General features: G+C 48.1%; 2 protein-coding genes across 2 annotated transcripts in view; one reads left to right on the forward strand and one right to left on the reverse strand.

Moving 5' to 3' along the window:
- The window catches only part of TECPR2 (tectonin beta-propeller repeat containing 2), a 59,582-nt gene extending 45,860 nt beyond the window's left edge, over positions 1-13,722 (forward strand). The window contains exon 21 of the transcript XR_008822933.1: positions 6,750-13,722. The gene's annotated coding sequence lies outside the window, so the exon portion shown is untranslated. The remainder of the gene's footprint in view (positions 1-6,749) is intronic.
- A 1,137-nt stretch (positions 13,723-14,859) lies between these two features.
- ANKRD9 (ankyrin repeat domain 9) lies at positions 14,860-16,593 on the reverse strand. Its single transcript, XM_056345381.1, has 2 exons — positions 16,432-16,593; positions 14,860-16,129 (listed from the first exon to the last, which is right to left on the reverse strand). The coding sequence occupies exon 2, from the start codon at positions 16,058-16,060 to the stop codon at positions 15,182-15,184; it is 879 nt and encodes a 292-aa protein (XP_056201356.1). The 5' UTR covers positions 16,061-16,129; positions 16,432-16,593; the 3' UTR covers positions 14,860-15,181.
- Positions 16,594-17,343: the final 750 nt, after the last annotated feature.

Consider the following 17,343-nt stretch of genomic DNA (forward strand, 5'->3'; position numbering starts at 1 on the left):
ACACGTAGAAAGAGTCACATTTATTCCAAACTCTTTGAACCTGTACAAAGAGCTGCTTTGATGCAATGGGCAAGAACCCCCCCTTCGTCATTACACACACAGGTGAATGTCAGGTCTGAAGCCCCTAACTCCTCTACGTTACTTCTCAATAGATGAGTCTTGTCAAGTATCTCGAAGGCGCTTGTGGGTTATTTCAGACTAGCATGGCATTCTGGCTTGTCTTTTTGCTTCTCTCTTTAACATTGCCTTTAATGAGTGAGCTATTACTAGTTGTTTCTGCTGCAGTTCTTGCTACATTTCAAGGAACAACCTTGGCACAACTTTCAGTGAATGCTGTTCCGAGTGTAAAGGCTTGAAATTCAAGTGCCTGTATGCCTATGGCTTTGCCTTGTTATTTAGCTATTAGAAAAGCATAAATTCTGAATGAAGATACGGAGATCTCCTCATTACTTTGGTGAAAAATTTCTGGTCTTCAGTTTTTACATTAACCAGCCCTGTCTGTATCCCATCCCTACCATCAGGACTAGAGAGATAAGATCTGCATTGAGGATTTCTAGCTGCAAAATGTGAGATGCAAGCTTTATTCCTCTTGCAGCCTTCCTGAAAGTGAAAGTTGCATGTTGGAAATAGTATTATGGTGGCAGGTAGCCAGCAGGTGGTTGTATCCCTTGGCAAACAAAGTAGATCACCTTGATTGTTTGATAATGAGTTATTGTAGTTAAAAGTAACCACTCTCACATCAGCAGAACAGAAGAGAACTTGTAGTATAGAGGACTGGATTTTAATTACTGGAAAGTGAAAGTTGAGTTGCAGTCATTATCTTTTGTGAATTACTACAGCCAGAGCTCCACTGATAACTTCATTTATCCAGATACTTTATCTCCCTAGTCTGCTGAATGGTTTATCACATAAATAGCTATGAATTTCTCATCACTTGAAATCAAGATAGGAAGTGAGGGTTTGGGTTCAGTGCAGGAAATGTTGTAGATAATACTGTGGCTGGTATTATAGTGGAAGCTAGGTGAAATTACCATTATGATTCCTTTGGTCTTTGAGTTTATCTAATTCAAAATCTATTTGAATAGGCCTATCAGAGTTGTTACATTAGCCACAAAGTTAAAATCTTGCTTGATGCTAGCGAGGAAAAAAAAAACCCACTAAGAAAAAGTAAAGATCTGTTTGAGAAACTTTATGTTCTTATGGAATGTGGGCTTTTTATATACAAATATATATATATAAAAGCTTTGATTTCTGTTCTCTAAAAGCTATTACAATGATGATAAAATACCTAAAAAATACTAATTCCTCCAAACTGAAAAAACGCCCTTTCTATCTTGGCCCTCAGAAATTACTAAAATACACTGATTTTTATAGCCTGTGATTCTCTGGATAGAGTCACTAAATAGTGCACAACGGAATAGCACCGAGTGGAGCTGTAGTTACGAATTAATCTTCTAAACATTATTCACTATTTCTGTCCAATATAGAAGAAACCAGTGACTTATTTTTCCTTTTTAGTATACCTTTCTCATAACCTCTGCTGAGATTCACTTACAGCAGGTAAAGGAAGGAGATGTCAATTTACAGCACTCGTGTTTTGAATCTCATATCCAGAGAAAAGACATTTAAAGATGTGTACAGAATTGTACTAATGTCCATCTTGAATTTGCACAGGTTGACTGCATGCTTTATTTCTATTCAAGTGCACCTGTAGTCTAATCAGTATAGTGAGCCTTTGCCAGGAGCTGTCCGTTGTCGGGATGGTATCTTGTAGGTAGAATGGAGAAGTGGCGTAGATGTTATATCTATTAAAGCATAAAATGAGAATACAGAGTAGGTGACTCCTTGCTGAAGTTGTTACAGTACTGTGTTTTGCCTGACTATGGCGGGAGGAATTTGGCAAAGCTTTCCTGGGTCAGGTGAAAGATCAAGCGAATTAGACCTCTCCCAGAAAAAAAAAACCAACAAACAAACCACCAAAGACTGGGAGAAAAGGTCCAGGGAAGCACCCAGCCGGCTGCCTGGCACGTGTGCAGGGGGACGTACAAAAAAGAATGAATTTACTTGAGCTGCAGGGGGAAAAATGCAACCATCAGCAAGAAACCCCACAGTCCCTGGCTGTTATAGGGGACAGACCGGTCAGCTGATCGTGGGGAAGTGCAAAGTAAGTAGGGTAATTGCTAGGGTGGCTGAGATTTTACTTGCTCAGCTCCCACGCTTGTCTTGCTAAATCCGTTCTGTGCCTCAACAGATGGGCTATAGTCTGTTCCCTCCGTGAGCCGCACCCAGCACTCGAAATTGGGAATAACAAACATGTGAAGCGGTGGATCTGCAGTTCATTCCGTGGTGCTGTAGTGAAAGTCAGTCCTTTCAAGTTAGGGAGAACATGGTAAATGATCAGCACAACACTTTGAAGTAACAGGTTTAGCACTGTTAATTCACTTTGTAATTACTGTAATAATGATGCTGACCTTGTTAAATATTAACATTGATGCCCTAGGTACTTGTGTAGGAGCTCTATTGGGCTTCAGGTCTAATTAGTAGTTACTTAAAATACTATCAGCATGGGGTCTGTGTTTAAAACAACAACAAAAAAACCTGAAAGATGTGTTTGTCTGTACTAAGAACAGATGCATTGGAGAGCTGAATCCTGTTGCTTTTCAGGCCTGCTGACTTTTCTTTGCTTAGTGGAGAGATCTTTCTCCCGTCCTTCCATGCACAACTACATGATTACACGGCACCCATATAGAGCATTCTTGGGAGGAAAACAGAGTTTTGTATGTCACCTTTCCTTCCTCCCCATCTTGCCACTTCTAATTGCTGTAGGACAGGAGTTGGGGTCTAGGGAGGTAGCGAAGCAGCTCCTTCTACTTAAGCTTTGCTATTTTATTAAAACCGAAGCTAAAGCCAGCAAGTTTTCACATAACCTTTAGACTTGTTCATAGTCCTTTGCAGCATGTTTTTCGCCATTGTTGGCGTCTTGCAATACAGAAACTTTTAAAACCTGATTTTAATAGAAGAATTTCAAGATGGAAGGTGACAGATGGTTGGTGGTTCGTTTGTGGGGTTTTTAATGGGCAAGAGATACTGTATCTTGCCAGATGAGTTTCCAAAGCATACTGAGCAAAGTGAGCTCAGCTTTCACTTAAAAGGCCATGCTTCATTTAATCCCAAAGTTTTGCAATCATACATCCAGTGATTTCTCAAAGCCAGATTTAGGAGTAGGTTGGCATCTTGCTGTCAGGTTCAGAAACCTAAGGAATAATAATTGTCTCTGCAGAACTGTGCTGCTAAGAGCTAACCCTTGGTGTCTTCCATAGCATATTTGTTCTGGACAGTATGGACAGGCTCATAGCCTACTTATGATTCGTTACCTTGTGAGTTTTGCCAGCTTCCGTGGTGGATAATAGGAATCTTTTGCAGATCTTGGCAAATGTCTGGTTTCTTAGGCCTGCCTCTAATGATTCTTGCTTTAGGTCTAGTGTTCCCTGGTACAGTTCCTGAAGTCAGCCAAGGTGCAATGCGTCAACACAACAGAGACATAAAAAAAATCCCCAATCAGTTGTTACAAATGAAACTTCCTTCATGTTTCAATTTCACCAAATTTCATGCAGTTTTTAATTTTAAAAGTTAGCACTGAGTGGCACAGCACTTGTTGTATCTACCATCTACAATTTTTTGAGGACCTTAATGGGTCACAGTGACTTTTAGCTTGAGCTGGGTAATTTTGAAATCCGGCATCTAATGGACCCAATAATTAGGCCTGTCTCTGTGTACCCAGATGATTTGCATATCATTATTCCGTTTGCTTTCTGCATTCAAGATTCTCATCTTTCATTATCAATCTTTGTTCGTTTTATGAGTACCAACTTGTACTGAGTGTGTAAATTTAAAGGAGTGATTCCCTAAATTCTTAAGTACATTGACCTAGGTCATCACTAAAACTTCCTTGCAGATTTTCCTGCAGTTCTTCTATCAGGCTTTTAATAAAAATCACTGCCGAAGTTGTATGCTGCTGTAAACTGAATGTGGCCTAATTGTCAGTGCCCTGATGGAGCATCGTTTGAGAATCACTGCTCCGGAAACAATGCTGCAGTAGAAATATGTACATATTCTTGCCGTCTCAAAAAAATAAATAATTTGGAAACTATTTAAAAATGAGTTTATTTTTGTTTATTAACACTGGTATCGTTGATCTCTTGGCTTATATTTAGCTGTTTTCCTAATAGATTTACAATATCTGAATTCAGTTATTAAGTTAAGCTCAGGAAATACTGGTAACAATAAAAATCATACCGTGGTGACTAGAAAAAAAAACTTGAAAACTTACTTTGTGAAAACACAGCCAGGCAAGTAAGAGAATATTGGAACACTTGCTTTTCATATTTAGCCCTATATAAATCCATGGGAAAGCTTTCACTACAATGGTTCTGGATATGGCCTCAGGAATATTATTAGTAGGATCTAAGGCCTCTCTAGAGGCAACTCTGCTTCTGTTCAGCCAAATAAGGGATGTTTTTGGAAGCCATCCCAGGCAAGTGATTTTGCAAAATAAATGCATCTACTTTGTATGAAGGGATAGCCAGGTACTGAGTGTCTTTCTTCCTTGGTACTGACTCAGTTTTAACACGGATTCCACTTGGGGAAGGAATCATCTTTCTCCCCCATCCCAGTGTCTCTGCTCCAGTCCAGATAAGTGAAGCCATTTTTGGAAGCCATTCTGTTCCACTGCTTGGGAAACAGGAGCATATCTTTTCAAAAAATATTCAAGTCATAGGACAACCTGTGTAGTAGGTTTTGTATAGGATTTGCAGGTTTGGTCCTGGTTTGGGGTGAAGCTCTTTGGCATTGCATAATGCTAACGTAGTTTTGTTTCCCTCCGTTATTGGTATGCTCACACCTAGGTTACTATAAACAGTTAGAAGCGCCTGAATTTTAGAGAAGTTATGTGAAAGCCAGTATTGATAATGAACTGGACAGAGATAATAACTTGGGGAGGGGGGCGGGAATAAAAATCAAAGAGCCTTTAAAGAATACCTGCCTTAATCCATGGTTGCTAGGATGAGTAGAGGTAAGATGATGGTTTCAGGGAATGCTGAAGAGTCTAGTTTGACTTATTGAAGAAGAATGAGGAAAGTAGAATCAGACTTAATGACAGGAAACATTTCCTCACAAGAAGGCTTGTACTGTCGTCAGGAAGTGGTGGCAGTCCCATTGTGTGAAGCATTTAAGACTGGACAGAGGGAACAATTCCAGTAATGATATAAAGGGATGAGAACATCTATCAGAGCCATTTACTGTTTTGTTGCTTTGCTTGATTCTTTTATGTAGGTAGTATTACCTTGTTTTCACTTCTTTAAGTACTCTTAGGTCTTTCTGTGTTCTTTTTGGAAGATCTGAATGGCATTAGCAGAAAGTCAGTGCTTTTGAAGGTGCAGAACATGTGCATCTTCCATTGATGTCATTTGGTGCTGTGGACACTCAGCATTTCTGCAAAGCAGTCTTCCAGCTATTTTGGTTTATACGTGAGAACATTCAGGGCTTATTGATGGCCTGTGTGAAAACAGTTCCATTTATTGTAGAGGAGGCATGAAAGCGACCAGCTGTCTAGTAATACATATAACATCACCGGTAATAGCTGTAAAGTAAGTGGGGGTTTGTTTGGTTCTTACTATTTTCTGAATCAGTATGTTAAGAGCATAAGATGAGAAGGATTCATTTGACCACTGGTGATTTGACATTACAACAATACAGCAGATTTATAAAAGGAAAATGGTTAGACTTATATAGTGAATCCATTTTAATCGAGCTCTAGGTGCTGGTTTCAGTAACACTTCTCCCCAGAGGTGATCCCCTCCACAAGTGGATGCTCACATGTAGTATCAGCCTTTGTATTCATCAGGCCTGAGCTGTGTGGTGTAACCTTTTTATTTATTACCTGGTAATTTGCACCAAAGCCAGCCATCTCACGTATTTCTCCACATTTTCTTGTGGCAGCAGGGCTTTCTGAAGGGATGATCAGCAGTAAACTTGTCTTTACCTATAGGCAGATTAAGGAGAGCAAGCAAGAAACAGGAGTTGATGGTTTGCTGCTGACAGACTTACTGTGCTTGGGAGCAGTTTCCAGATGCTTCTTAGAAAGAAGTAAACCTGAGTGGTGAGCAGGGTGGGGTGACCCTTGCTAACCAGATGTTCAGCAGGGCATCAGGCTTGGTGTAAGGGCTTGAGGGTACTGTGATGGACAGGGCAAGTACCTCCTATGGTAATAGAAAAGTGAGCAGCAATCTTATGAAGAATTATTTTTTCCCCATTGCACAGACTGGGGAACTAGGAAGGCAGGCAAATGTTCTGATACCGCTGATCATACAGGTTTCTGTAGGGTCCAAGCTCAAGACTTGCTATCACAGTACATGCAGCCCTTTTGCCAGCTGAGCTATAAGTCATTGGCTCAGATGGCAAAATTGGCTTTTTTTTTTTTCTTCACAGACACCAGCTAATAGAAAAAGGTAGGATACGTACCTTTCTACCATGCTATGTTTAATGCCTCGGTCATCAAGGCCACTTATGGTGAACATCACATTAAAACAGCATGTTCGGTATGTGTATCTCCTACAGAGTCAGCTGCATCGGTGTCAGGGTTGAATCAGAGTAAAGCTTCAGTGTAGCCTCATTAATGAATAGGGCCTGGTAAGGTCACAGTCCAAAGCAGGGATTTGGTTGCATAAATTTCTATGCTTTTGTTTTAACAGGGAGTCTACACAAGATTTGTTTGGTATCTGAGCAACCAGTTTCTAAAGCATCAAATCCCAAGCAGAGGCAGGAAAGGCTTCTTTTGATTCTGGAACAAAAGACTTCCGAATACCCTCCCAGTACAGTGCCACTTCTCCATGCATGAGCTGAAAATGCTGAAAATGTGAATAGATGCAGATCCAGACTACCAGCTGGGACTTGCCACCTCCCAAAGTGAGTGCTCAGTACTGCTTAGCACCCTCTGAAAGGCACATGCATTTGCTTCGCAGAGCTTTTCTTTTTGAGTTGGAGGTGGGCAGAGCCAAGCTCTGTGTCTCTCCTCCCCTATTCTGCCTGGCTTTAGCTTGGGAAGTGACTCCCCCGCTATCAGGGGCAGCAAGGCAATTTGCTCCCCCTTTTTCTCCTGCAATCATTCAGCAGAAGTGGAAATGGGATGGGAACACATGGGAGTCCCGCTGTTTGAGCAAAGCACAGAGGATTGTGATTCCCGTTTTGGCCCCGGCAGGCTTAGCTGTGCAGTAGAGAGAAACATGTGCTTGTTAACTCCCCGACTTGTACAAGCAAAATGCTGTTTGCTGGTGCAGCGTGGACTGCTGCAGGGCATGAGCTGCTGCTTGCTGGCTTCGTGTTGAGTGAATGCTTCTGAGACTTGAGGAGTTAAGGGCCACTGCTGTGGCCACTGCGGGGCAATACTGAACCAGAGACCCCTGGCGATAAGAATATTTGCTGATATTACTTGAGAAAAAGCTCGAGCTCCGAAGCTGGGATTTAACTGCTCTGTTCTCTCTAAACTGGTAGGGGAGGAGATGTGATGTGAGTTTGCTGTTTGTCCTGTGGGCAGTGCATCTGTACCACAGGCCTATTATTGCTAGGCATACCTAAGCATGCACATAAGCTGATACCACGTGGTAGCAAAGAATTAGGCCCTCAAGTTCTCACAATATTCATGATACAAGTGGTGTGGGGCTTGGTCCCATTGTCTGTCTGGCTGTGCTGTCCTTCCCGACCTCCAGGTGCCTCCTACTCGGTGCTTCTCCAGGGACCTGATCTCACTGGGGAACTGGGACATAGAAAATCTCTTCAACAGTGAAGGACAGCTTGGATGCTGGCCATGCTCTTCGCCCATCTCTGTGCTGGCAGCGTGCTTCCCCTGCACCCTAGGAGCAGGGGTGTAAGTAGTGCTGGAAGGGGCCAGTGGCAGATGAGTCCGGGGACAGGCTGTACGGGGTGAGACAGCTTTATTCCTGAGAGAAGGGATGGAGGGTGGAGTGTCTTCCACTGCACACCCAGTCTGGGGTGACAACCCTCAGGAGAAGCCATAGTTCCCTGAGAGATCAGACTGACTGGAGTAAAGGGTTGTGAGGAGATACACCCTGAGTCTTTCACCTAGAGCTTGATACCACAGCGCTGGCTGATGGGGTGACAGCTTGCTTGACCTGTCCTGAAGGTTGGGATGACGGTGCTGAATGTGAACTGGCCATCTCTGGCCAGCACGTTGTACAGAGCTCCAGTGCCCCAGCCGATGCTCTCCGTAGCGAAGGCAACCAGGGTGATACGTACACTACCTTGTCTGTGCAGCTGGCATTTCACTTTGAAGGAAATGATACTGGTTTATCCTTCAAAATACTCTACCCGACGAGTGACTCAGTGAGTGACTCCCCTGGTCTGCGCTCCCGGCAGCTCTTACCTCAGGGCTGTCTCCACAGGTGTTTTTCTGCCAGGGCGTTCTTGGTCTGACCACAGCTGTGGTGCGGCTGCTGGCAGGGAAGATGAGGTGGCAGCAAAGCTGAGTCAAACCCCGAACATCTGACGGAGGAGGCAGACCTAAGGGCGTGCCACACTCTTCCTGCTAGTGTGTGAGTGTTTCCCCTTGCCAGCACTGAGAGCTGTGCAGTGGCTTTTTGTCAGACAGCTGTGGCCCTACTGCACTCTAGTTTTCCTAAGCCCTGTGATCCCTGAGGTTCCAGCATCCCTCCTGCTGGGCAAGCCTGCAAATGTGTTTAAGTGAAAGAAGCAATGTGCCCCTCCCCTCACAGGAGCGGGCCACCTCCATGACTAGTTCAATACTTCTGCCCAGCCTGCCTTTGGCCATAGCCCTTTCTGTGCATGTCATTGACAAAGGGCTGAAATCAGTCTGAGAGTCTACGGCTCCATCCTTCTGTCCCGTCACTTTGGGTCACTACCCATCAATAGCTTTCCTTATTGCAGGAGTGGGAGAGAGGGGGAGAGCACTAGCAGATGGTTTTGGAGGAAGGGACATTCAAAAACTCAGCTCCTCAAGGGACTTCGTTCTCTCTCTTACTGTGAGTTAGAAATTACTTATCCTTTTAGGCTTTGCTCTAAAATGCTGCCTCAAACATTGTCAGGGAAATGACACCGCATTAAAAATATGAATGTCATGTATTGTAATGTGTTTACTATAATTTACTTGCACCATTAAAAAGAAGAACCCTAATGATTATAAAATTAAGCCTGAATATTAAAAACATGATGCCACCCCACCCGCCCCCGCCCCTTACATCAAAACAGCAATTACCCCTGGGACTGGAACAAAGGAGCAGCGGGACAGTTCTGGGCAGGGGAGCTCTGCTGGCTGAGAGAGAAGATGGGGCTGCCAGTGTTCCAGAGTAGGGGTCTGTGGACACTGCCCGATCACTGGTGTGGGAGGTGGGAGGACACGCAATTTGCCCTCAAGGCAGCGAGGCTGTGGGAGAGGAGCCATGGTGCTGGTGGCGAATGGTGCAGGGATCGAGGAGCCAAGTGGCAGGGAGGACTCTGTCCTCCTCAGAGCTGGAAGCTGCTCCCTGTCCTGGCTGAGGCGTGCAGCCAAGTGCTTTCTGCCTGGAAGCCTCACTCTTCACTTGGCCTCTTTCCATTGCTTTCCACAGAGAACCCTAAGGGAAGAGCTCGGCTGGCCCCCATGCCTTGCTCATCTCCCTGTTGCGATCCATGGAGCTTTCTGCCCTTGTGCTTGCCTTAGGTGGGGAGTGCAGGAAAGGGGAGACTGGCCCGTGGTCTCCCCTCATATCCCAGGCACGCAGGTCTCACCACAGCTTAGAAGAATGGGTTGCGTCAGGCCTGAGTTTGGGAATTGAACTTTCCTGAAGAGGAAGGGTTGATTTGCACTGTGTGTCCCGTTAGATTTGTAGTACAGGAAACATAACATACAGTGGCTGGTGTGACTGGAGCTGACACAGGGTCCCAATTTACTGGCTCAGACTCTTGCTGAAACTTGCTCAGAGAGCTGAAGCCCAAGCACAGAACATCTGCTTTCCCTGCTTCTCTGGGGTGGGTCTCTGCCTCCCTCCTTGCTGGCTCAGATCCATTCCGGTCAATTCTCTCATTTGCATTAGGAAGTGATTAATTTTTCTACAGAAGAAGGAGGCAGAGTTGATGGCAGAGGACGTTTTGTGGTTTAGGGACGGACAAGAGGTTGAGATGGTCTGGATGGGACCTTTGCTTGGCTCAGCTGCAAGTTCCTCAGAGAGCCTTGGATGCTCCACTGTTCTGTAAGGCTGGACTTAAAGCAGATACTGCAAATCAATCAGATATGATAGGCCGAGCATGGGAGTGGCTGGCCTGTGTCATACACAATTTAGATTAGATGACTAGACTCTCCTGACTTTAGCAATAATTCCTAAACATGACGAGTGTCTCATTGTTTGAGGCTTCTGAAGATTTGCTTCTTTGATTTATGTGATCCTTCCGTTTGTCAACTAAACCACTGGGCAAAGAGATACCGGTCGTTTCAGAGGTCATCAGGGCAAGTGGGGGGAACCTTTTATCTCAGCTGAACTCGGATCCATTTCTTTTAGTAGCAGTGAGGGATCTCTGATTTTTTTGCAAACTGTATTTCTGTTTTCTGCTATGACTGCTGAGTTACATTTTGCAAGAGAGGTCTGCTCCTTCTGTTCTTGTGCTACTCGTGCACGTGTACCTGCTTGGTGGAAAGAGCAGGAGTAAATCAGTGCAAGCAGCAGCCTTGCAACACCATAGATGTGATTCTTGTGCAGGATAATAGAGGACAGTCTGATGTGGTCTAAGCAAGTAATAGGCAGAGTTTCTTTTTCACACATTGTAGGTGGAGAGACCACTGAAGCCAGGCTGGGAAGTTGGTGATCAAACCTCAGGCAGCTGCTGACACCAACCAGTGATGGAAGTACTGTTATTAACGTAGGTGTTATGAAAATTGGTTTGCAAGGATTTACAGTGCTGTTTAAATATTAAGCACGTGGCATGGGTGCCTTGTTTGCTTAGTGGGGAGCATTGACCTGAAGATGGGGTGATGCAATGCACAATGATCTGCTGATGTCAACAGATTTGTTATATTGCAAGTCAAAAACCCATACGACTTGAACACCAGACACAGGATAAATAGAGATTAAGAAACAAACCTGGCACCATGGCCCATTTCCAGTCTGTCTTTCCATGCCTCTGTGCTGGATCTTTGTCATTGCTATTTTCAGCTTCATTTTCAAACCAGCCTGTAAAGCGCTACCTATAGCCGAGGCCGACTCTCCTGGTGGCAGGTCTTGCTCTCGGTGGTTTCCTGCTTCCTTTTCTCCTTTACTTAACGCCTGCCTTCGTTCGCAAGACTCGTCCACACAGAGGAGCCTGTTCATTAACAGCCCTGTTTCTCTCCTTCTGAAACTATGAAACCCTTACCTGTCTGCAGGAGATATTCTTTGTGCGGTGCTGAGTGTTAAGCTGATGTTAGGCTTGATATTCCATATCTATGCATATTCATAAAGTTAGTGATTTTCAGGTGCGCTTAATGTCTGCATCTTCTGACAAATTTAAGGTGCCCACCTCTAGTGATGCTCATACCAGGCTGTGACCGTGGCAAGAACAAGGATGCAGCTTTTATGGCAGGACAGTACATCGGAGAGCAAGACTGAGATTGATGTTAAAGGGATTTTTTTAGACTATTTAAACCACCTAGTTTTGTGTTCACAACAATTTGAATTTTTTGACTACTTAATATTTTGGGTAAAAGAAGGCCGTTAAAGATCCAAAATGCCTCTTTTAAACGAGTTACTCAAAATTACAATAGAATTCAGCTCCTTCAGCAGACTAGACAGGCTAAACTTTGGAACTGCTGAAAGGAGCTGCAGAGAGGAGTCAATTGCAAAGAGTCAAAAATGAAAGTAACCTGGTACTCAGTCCCTTGCTTTCTGAATGAAAGTGTTTCAGGCCTTTTTTACCTGTCACAGCAAATAAAATCACTTGGTGCTGAAAGGTGGGTTGTATAAGAATATTTTGTTTTGAAAGTGCTTGAGCAACACGTGGGAAATACTTACTTGACCGCTGCTTCATGATAGTAAGTAGTTTTTTAGAGGAATGTAACTAAGCTTTTCGGGAATGCTGGCTCTATATACTGCCTTACATGCTTTTGAAAGCATTTCCTACAGACGAGTAATTTGCCTTGTGTGACCAGATTAACCTGTGCAGGTAAGACAGAAGTTTTTAAGTATATGTCCTTATGCTTGTGCTCTCATGGTGTTAGGATTTCATGAGTCTTCTTTCCCACACCTTTGTGGCCAGCTCCCTGACTCTAGCACTGGCAGTCCTCTTCTGCAGAGACATAATGACTGTCCATGTTTGCTTTATTAAGCTTGTCCACGGTGTTGCAACTGGCACTAACTGGCATTTTTGCTGTCAGCCTTTGCCAAGAGACGGAGAACTGAACGGGCTGTGAAGCCTGCACTCCACTGTGCTCCAAAGGTGGCAGAGGACAGAGACATGCTGGCAAGTGAATCTGAGGAAAGCTGATGCCACTGTTGCTTGGTCTGTAAACAAAGGACTTCTGTTTCCAAACCCGAGAAACCCCAGCCTTTTTCCAAGCTGTGACTCTGTTTGAAAAACAAGCCTGGACCCAGTTGGGTGAGTGATCTCTGTCATCACCATGTAGTTTGCCCGCAGTTCTTCTCATCCTCTCCAGATTAAGTATCCCAGACACATCCAACGACCCACATGCAGCAAGGTCTGTCAGTGACCTTCAGCAGAGTGATCCCAGCATGGGCTCGGCAATAGGCTTGACTTCTGTCCTAGAATAACAGGAGGGGTACAGCAGTTAGCTGACTTTGGACTCATCACGGTGTATTGAGGGGACCCTTTCCGTTTGTTAAAGTGAATTACCCAAGAGCTGGTGGGAGGGCTGCGGGGAATCACAGGGGCAGCTTTGGCCTTGAATTCTTGTTTGTTATCGGGCCCATTTTAAGGTGTAGGGTGTCCTGCCCAGCCTGTCAAGCTGTTCCAACCCGTAATTGCCATCACAGCCTGGGAGCAGGAGTGTCTTCCAGCACTCAGTTCAACTAACCAACTCCCCACTGCTGAATCTCATTATGTCTTTGTCAGCAAGGCTGATAAACCTTGTCTCCCACCCCCAGCTCTGTCTCTTCCCCCACCTCAAGACACTTTTCCATGTGCAAGTTAGACCTGACTGCTTTAATTCTCATCTGTTTTGGAAGACGCTTCCACCCCATTATTACAGAAGCAATGGGGAATGTGTACTTAAACAAAGAATTTAGCAGCATAGACTTTTACATTTTTTTTAAGTAGCTAAGCGAGGGATTAATTCTTTGGAATTCTGTATTTTTATTATCAACAAGGTAGCTGAAGAGAACAGTTAGAGTTGTTCTGTGCTTTCCAGCAAGGGACATAAATTTCCCATGGTAATTAGTTTGAGCATGTATCAGCTTGGTTTCTTGGGAAAAAGGAACATTTGCTCTTCTAGGAAACATTTTCGGTGCCATCAGTCTAAGAATAGCAATCTTCTTTCTGGTGCATCTCAAATTTCAGAAGTATGGCTTGTCTTGTATTGTGCATGCAATATGGAGATTATTTTAGATGAAATATCACTCTGTTCAGCTGAAGCATGAACAGCTTATAGTGCCTCATTCTGTGGTTTTCATTCCTTTTTTTTTCCCCTAACCAAAATTAATTCACGAATAAAGAAATTTGTGCCTTGAACATGGCTTCTTATCTCTGAGCGCATCAGTTCCTTGATGACCCCAAAGGGAACAACAGTGCTGAAATAGTTTAAGTGGCAAACAACTCCCTGGCTACAAATTTAGGCACTGAAACAAAACCCTACAGTTTCACTGACGACTTCCAAGAACAGAGGCAAAGCTACAGTGCTGCGGCCTAAGAGATTCCTGTCATTGCAATGCTGGTGGAGCCGGCACAACTTGCTCCCTGCAGAGCAGGCAGGGGCAGTGCCAGTTTTACAGGGAAGTAAGCAGCACGACTGCTCCGAGTGCTGTGGAGTAAAGGTTGCAGAGCAAAGAACCAAAGCTGTACCCTTTTCTCAGGACTTTGATCTGTCTAAGCACAAGTGTTGGAAGCAGGACATTACCCCTAAAAGGCTTTTTGATCTGGAGCAGCTGGGAAGGTGTTTATGCGCCTTGGTTGTGGGAAGGCTGGATATCTAAGCTACTCCTCTGGTACCCAGAGTGGACCCCAAGACTGCCACAGCTCTCCCAGCTAAACCTAAGCCATCACATTCTGCTGGGCAATGGTAGCAGAGGGGCTGGAATCCACCCCAAAAAAGCTGCTCTAGGGTCCTGGGCCATTGCCCTATCTACAGAAATCCCTCCGGGCATAGCAGAGGGCAGGCATAAGGAGGCTGGTCCTCCTGGCCTGTGCTACCCTCCTCAGCCTGCAGCCATTGCACAGAGGGACTGCAGGGGCGGTCGATTCCTGCCTCCTGCCAGGGCAGGAACACCTTTGGCCAGAGCACCACGTGTGCTCCTGCTCTCTTCTGCCTGACAACACGCACCTTGGCTCTCCCAGGGGAATGGGGAGAACCTTGCAAGGAAACCCAACTGTTACTTATGCATATTTTAAAATACATTTTGTTCAGCTGCGCATCCCTGCTGGCCTTGTTTAGGGAAGTTTTAATAGCATCTGGCTTCTCTTTGCTCTTGTGTACAAGATGAGGAAGTTTTCATCTGTGCCTTTAAAAAAAGCCCACATCCCTGCCAAGATGTATTAGGAGAGCTGTAAAAAAGGAGTCATCCTGTTCCAGGACCGCGAGGCTTATGTAACAGGGAAATCCTAACGAAAAGATACTCCCCCACCCAGCACACTTTCCAAGGCACATGCTACTTCAGGGTTTTCAGTTGCTTGATTTGTATTTTGATCACATCTGCCACGGGTTTATTCAGATGTATTTACAAATATATTCTCCCACATACCCTCATTTGCACATGCCATAGAATGTTCTTATAAAATGCAGTGCGGACCTCACCTCACCACAAGGATCTTTAAATAAAATATATTGTAAAGTGCCAGGTACAATTCTTTTTAAAAATACAATTCTAATTAAAACAGATACTTGGCCACCACATTAGTGGCTTCATATACCAACACATTTTTAGCACAACAGTCTATTTCTGTCAGGTGAGCGGGAGGCTCTCATACCGCCCCTCTAGCTCTCCAGTTTCAAGTCCAAAGGCTTTAGAAAATGAGGCAGAGGCAGATCGTCCAGAGCCTCGGGGAAATGCTCGGGTGAAATGGTCCTGATCAAGACACGCATGGCTCTGACAAACAGCGACGGGGGAGCTAAGCCCACCAGGCACTGGAATCTGTTCTCCCCCAGGAGGTCCTGCCACCGCTGCCGGTTGTCCACCAGTTGCTGTTTCATTGCAAACTGGAGGTCCTGAGGCACGAAGAAGAAGAGGCAGTCGAGGCAGAGGAGCTTGGCACGCATGTTGGCTGCTGGCGCGTGGGAAATCTGCTGCAGCAAGGTGTCGAGGGGGGTATTCCCAGCACTGTCCCGCAAGCAGGGCGAGGCGCCGTTCCCCAGCAGTAGGAACAAGCACTCGGGGCGCACCAGCTCGCAGGCCACGTGCAAGGCCGTCTTGCCACCCTCCACGCGGCTGCAGCCCTGGCGGTCCAGGTGGCCGGCTCTGTCGCTCGGCGGGAAGGCTTGGATGGCCTTGAGGATTCGGAAGAGGACGTGGACCCGGTTGTAGCGGACAGCCATGGCCAGGTGCGGGGCTGAGGACTGGCAGCAGCTGAAGCTTTGGCTGGGCACGGCCAGGGCGCTCTGGGGGAACTTAGTCAGCAGGTGCCGGGCGTAGGGCTGGTGGTCGTGCACCAGCGCGTAGAGCAGGGCCTCCGAGGGCGAGTAGACGCTCACCTTGCCCCCGTCCTCCCAGTGGAAGACCTCCATGGTCCGCATGTCCTCCAGGAACCAGACGGGCAGCAGGTCCCTCACCGCCTGGTAGAAGGCGAAGGAGGATTTCTTGCACTGCTTCTGGGACTGGGCGCCGCGGCCGCCGACCCACTGGACGCTCCAGGGCATGGCGGGCGGCCGCGCTCCGCCGGGGGCTGCCTCCCACCTCGGCGCACAGCGGCCGCATCGGGATCGGACCTGCGGGAGCGGAAGGGCCGTCAGCACCGGGGCGGCCAGCACCGGGGCGGCGCCCGCCTCCCCTCCCCTCCGCCGCCGGCTCGGGGCGGGGGCAGCGAGCCGCGGCGGCCCCGCTGCACCGCACGACACCCTCGGTGCCGGGGACACCCGTACCCCGGCGCGCAGGAGCTCGCTCCTCCCGCTACACGGGACGCCCGTACCCCCGGTGCCCGGGACCGGCCTCTAGTCGGTGCCCGGGACGCCCATACCCCCGCGCACGGTAACGCCTCCCCCCACGGCCGCCCCGCTCCCCCGCCGCTCACCTCTCCGCTGGTGCCGCCGCCCGCGGCCGCCGCAGCCGCAGTGGAGGGGCGGGAGGCGGGAGCGGCGCGCGCCGCCGCGGGGCCCTTTTATCCCCACCCCCGCCCCGGGCGGTGAAGGTCGGTCAGGACCGGGGAACTGTCCAGCCGCCGCCGATTGGCGGCCGCCCCGGCTCCCCCGGGCGCCCATTGGCTGCGCCGAGAGGACGGGGCCCTGCACCACCGCGTGCGTCACGGGCGGCGAAGTTCCAAGAAACTTGGCCGCCGGCTCGGAGTCCCGGCGGGGGCGGGGCGTGGGGTGCCGGGGGCGGGGCGTGGGGTGCCGGGGGCGGGGCCCAGGGGCGCGGGGTCCCGGGGGTGTAGGGTCCTGAGCGCGCGGGGTCCCGGGGCGCGGGGTCTCGGGGGCGAGTGGCCAGGGGTGCAGGGCCCCAGGGGCATGGCGTCCAGGGGACGTGGCGTCCGGGGAATGTCGGATCCAGGGCACGCGGGGTCCTGGGGGCGTGATGTCCTGGGGGCGTGGGATGCGGGGAGCACGGGGGCCTGGGGACAGGGGGGGCCGAGCCCGTGAGGGACGCGGGGGCACGGCGCCTGGGCCGCAGGGAGGCCTGTGCGCCGGGGCTGCGTGGCACCCCGGCTGCTGGGCGCGGGAGGCCGCCAATGCGCAGTGCCCCGGGCACGGGGGTCCCGGGCGGGCCGTGTCACACCTCCCAGCTGCCCTGGCACGGCACGGCACGGCCCGCGCCAGCTCCCGGCTCGCCCCCTGCCCGCCCCCGCGGGTGGCTCTGGCACGGCTGCGGGCCCGCATGTGTGCGCACACGTGCTTGCTGCAAAACCCGTGGCTCCCGCTGTCTCCCCGGCAGCGGCCCTTACCTGCAGCCCGCCCCTGCTGACTGTCACCCGCCGGGCTTTGCCTGC

This window comes from Falco biarmicus, chromosome 7, assembly GCF_023638135.1.
Source record: "Falco biarmicus isolate bFalBia1 chromosome 7, bFalBia1.pri, whole genome shotgun sequence".
Lineage (NCBI taxonomy): Eukaryota > Metazoa > Chordata > Aves > Falconiformes > Falconidae > Falco > Falco biarmicus.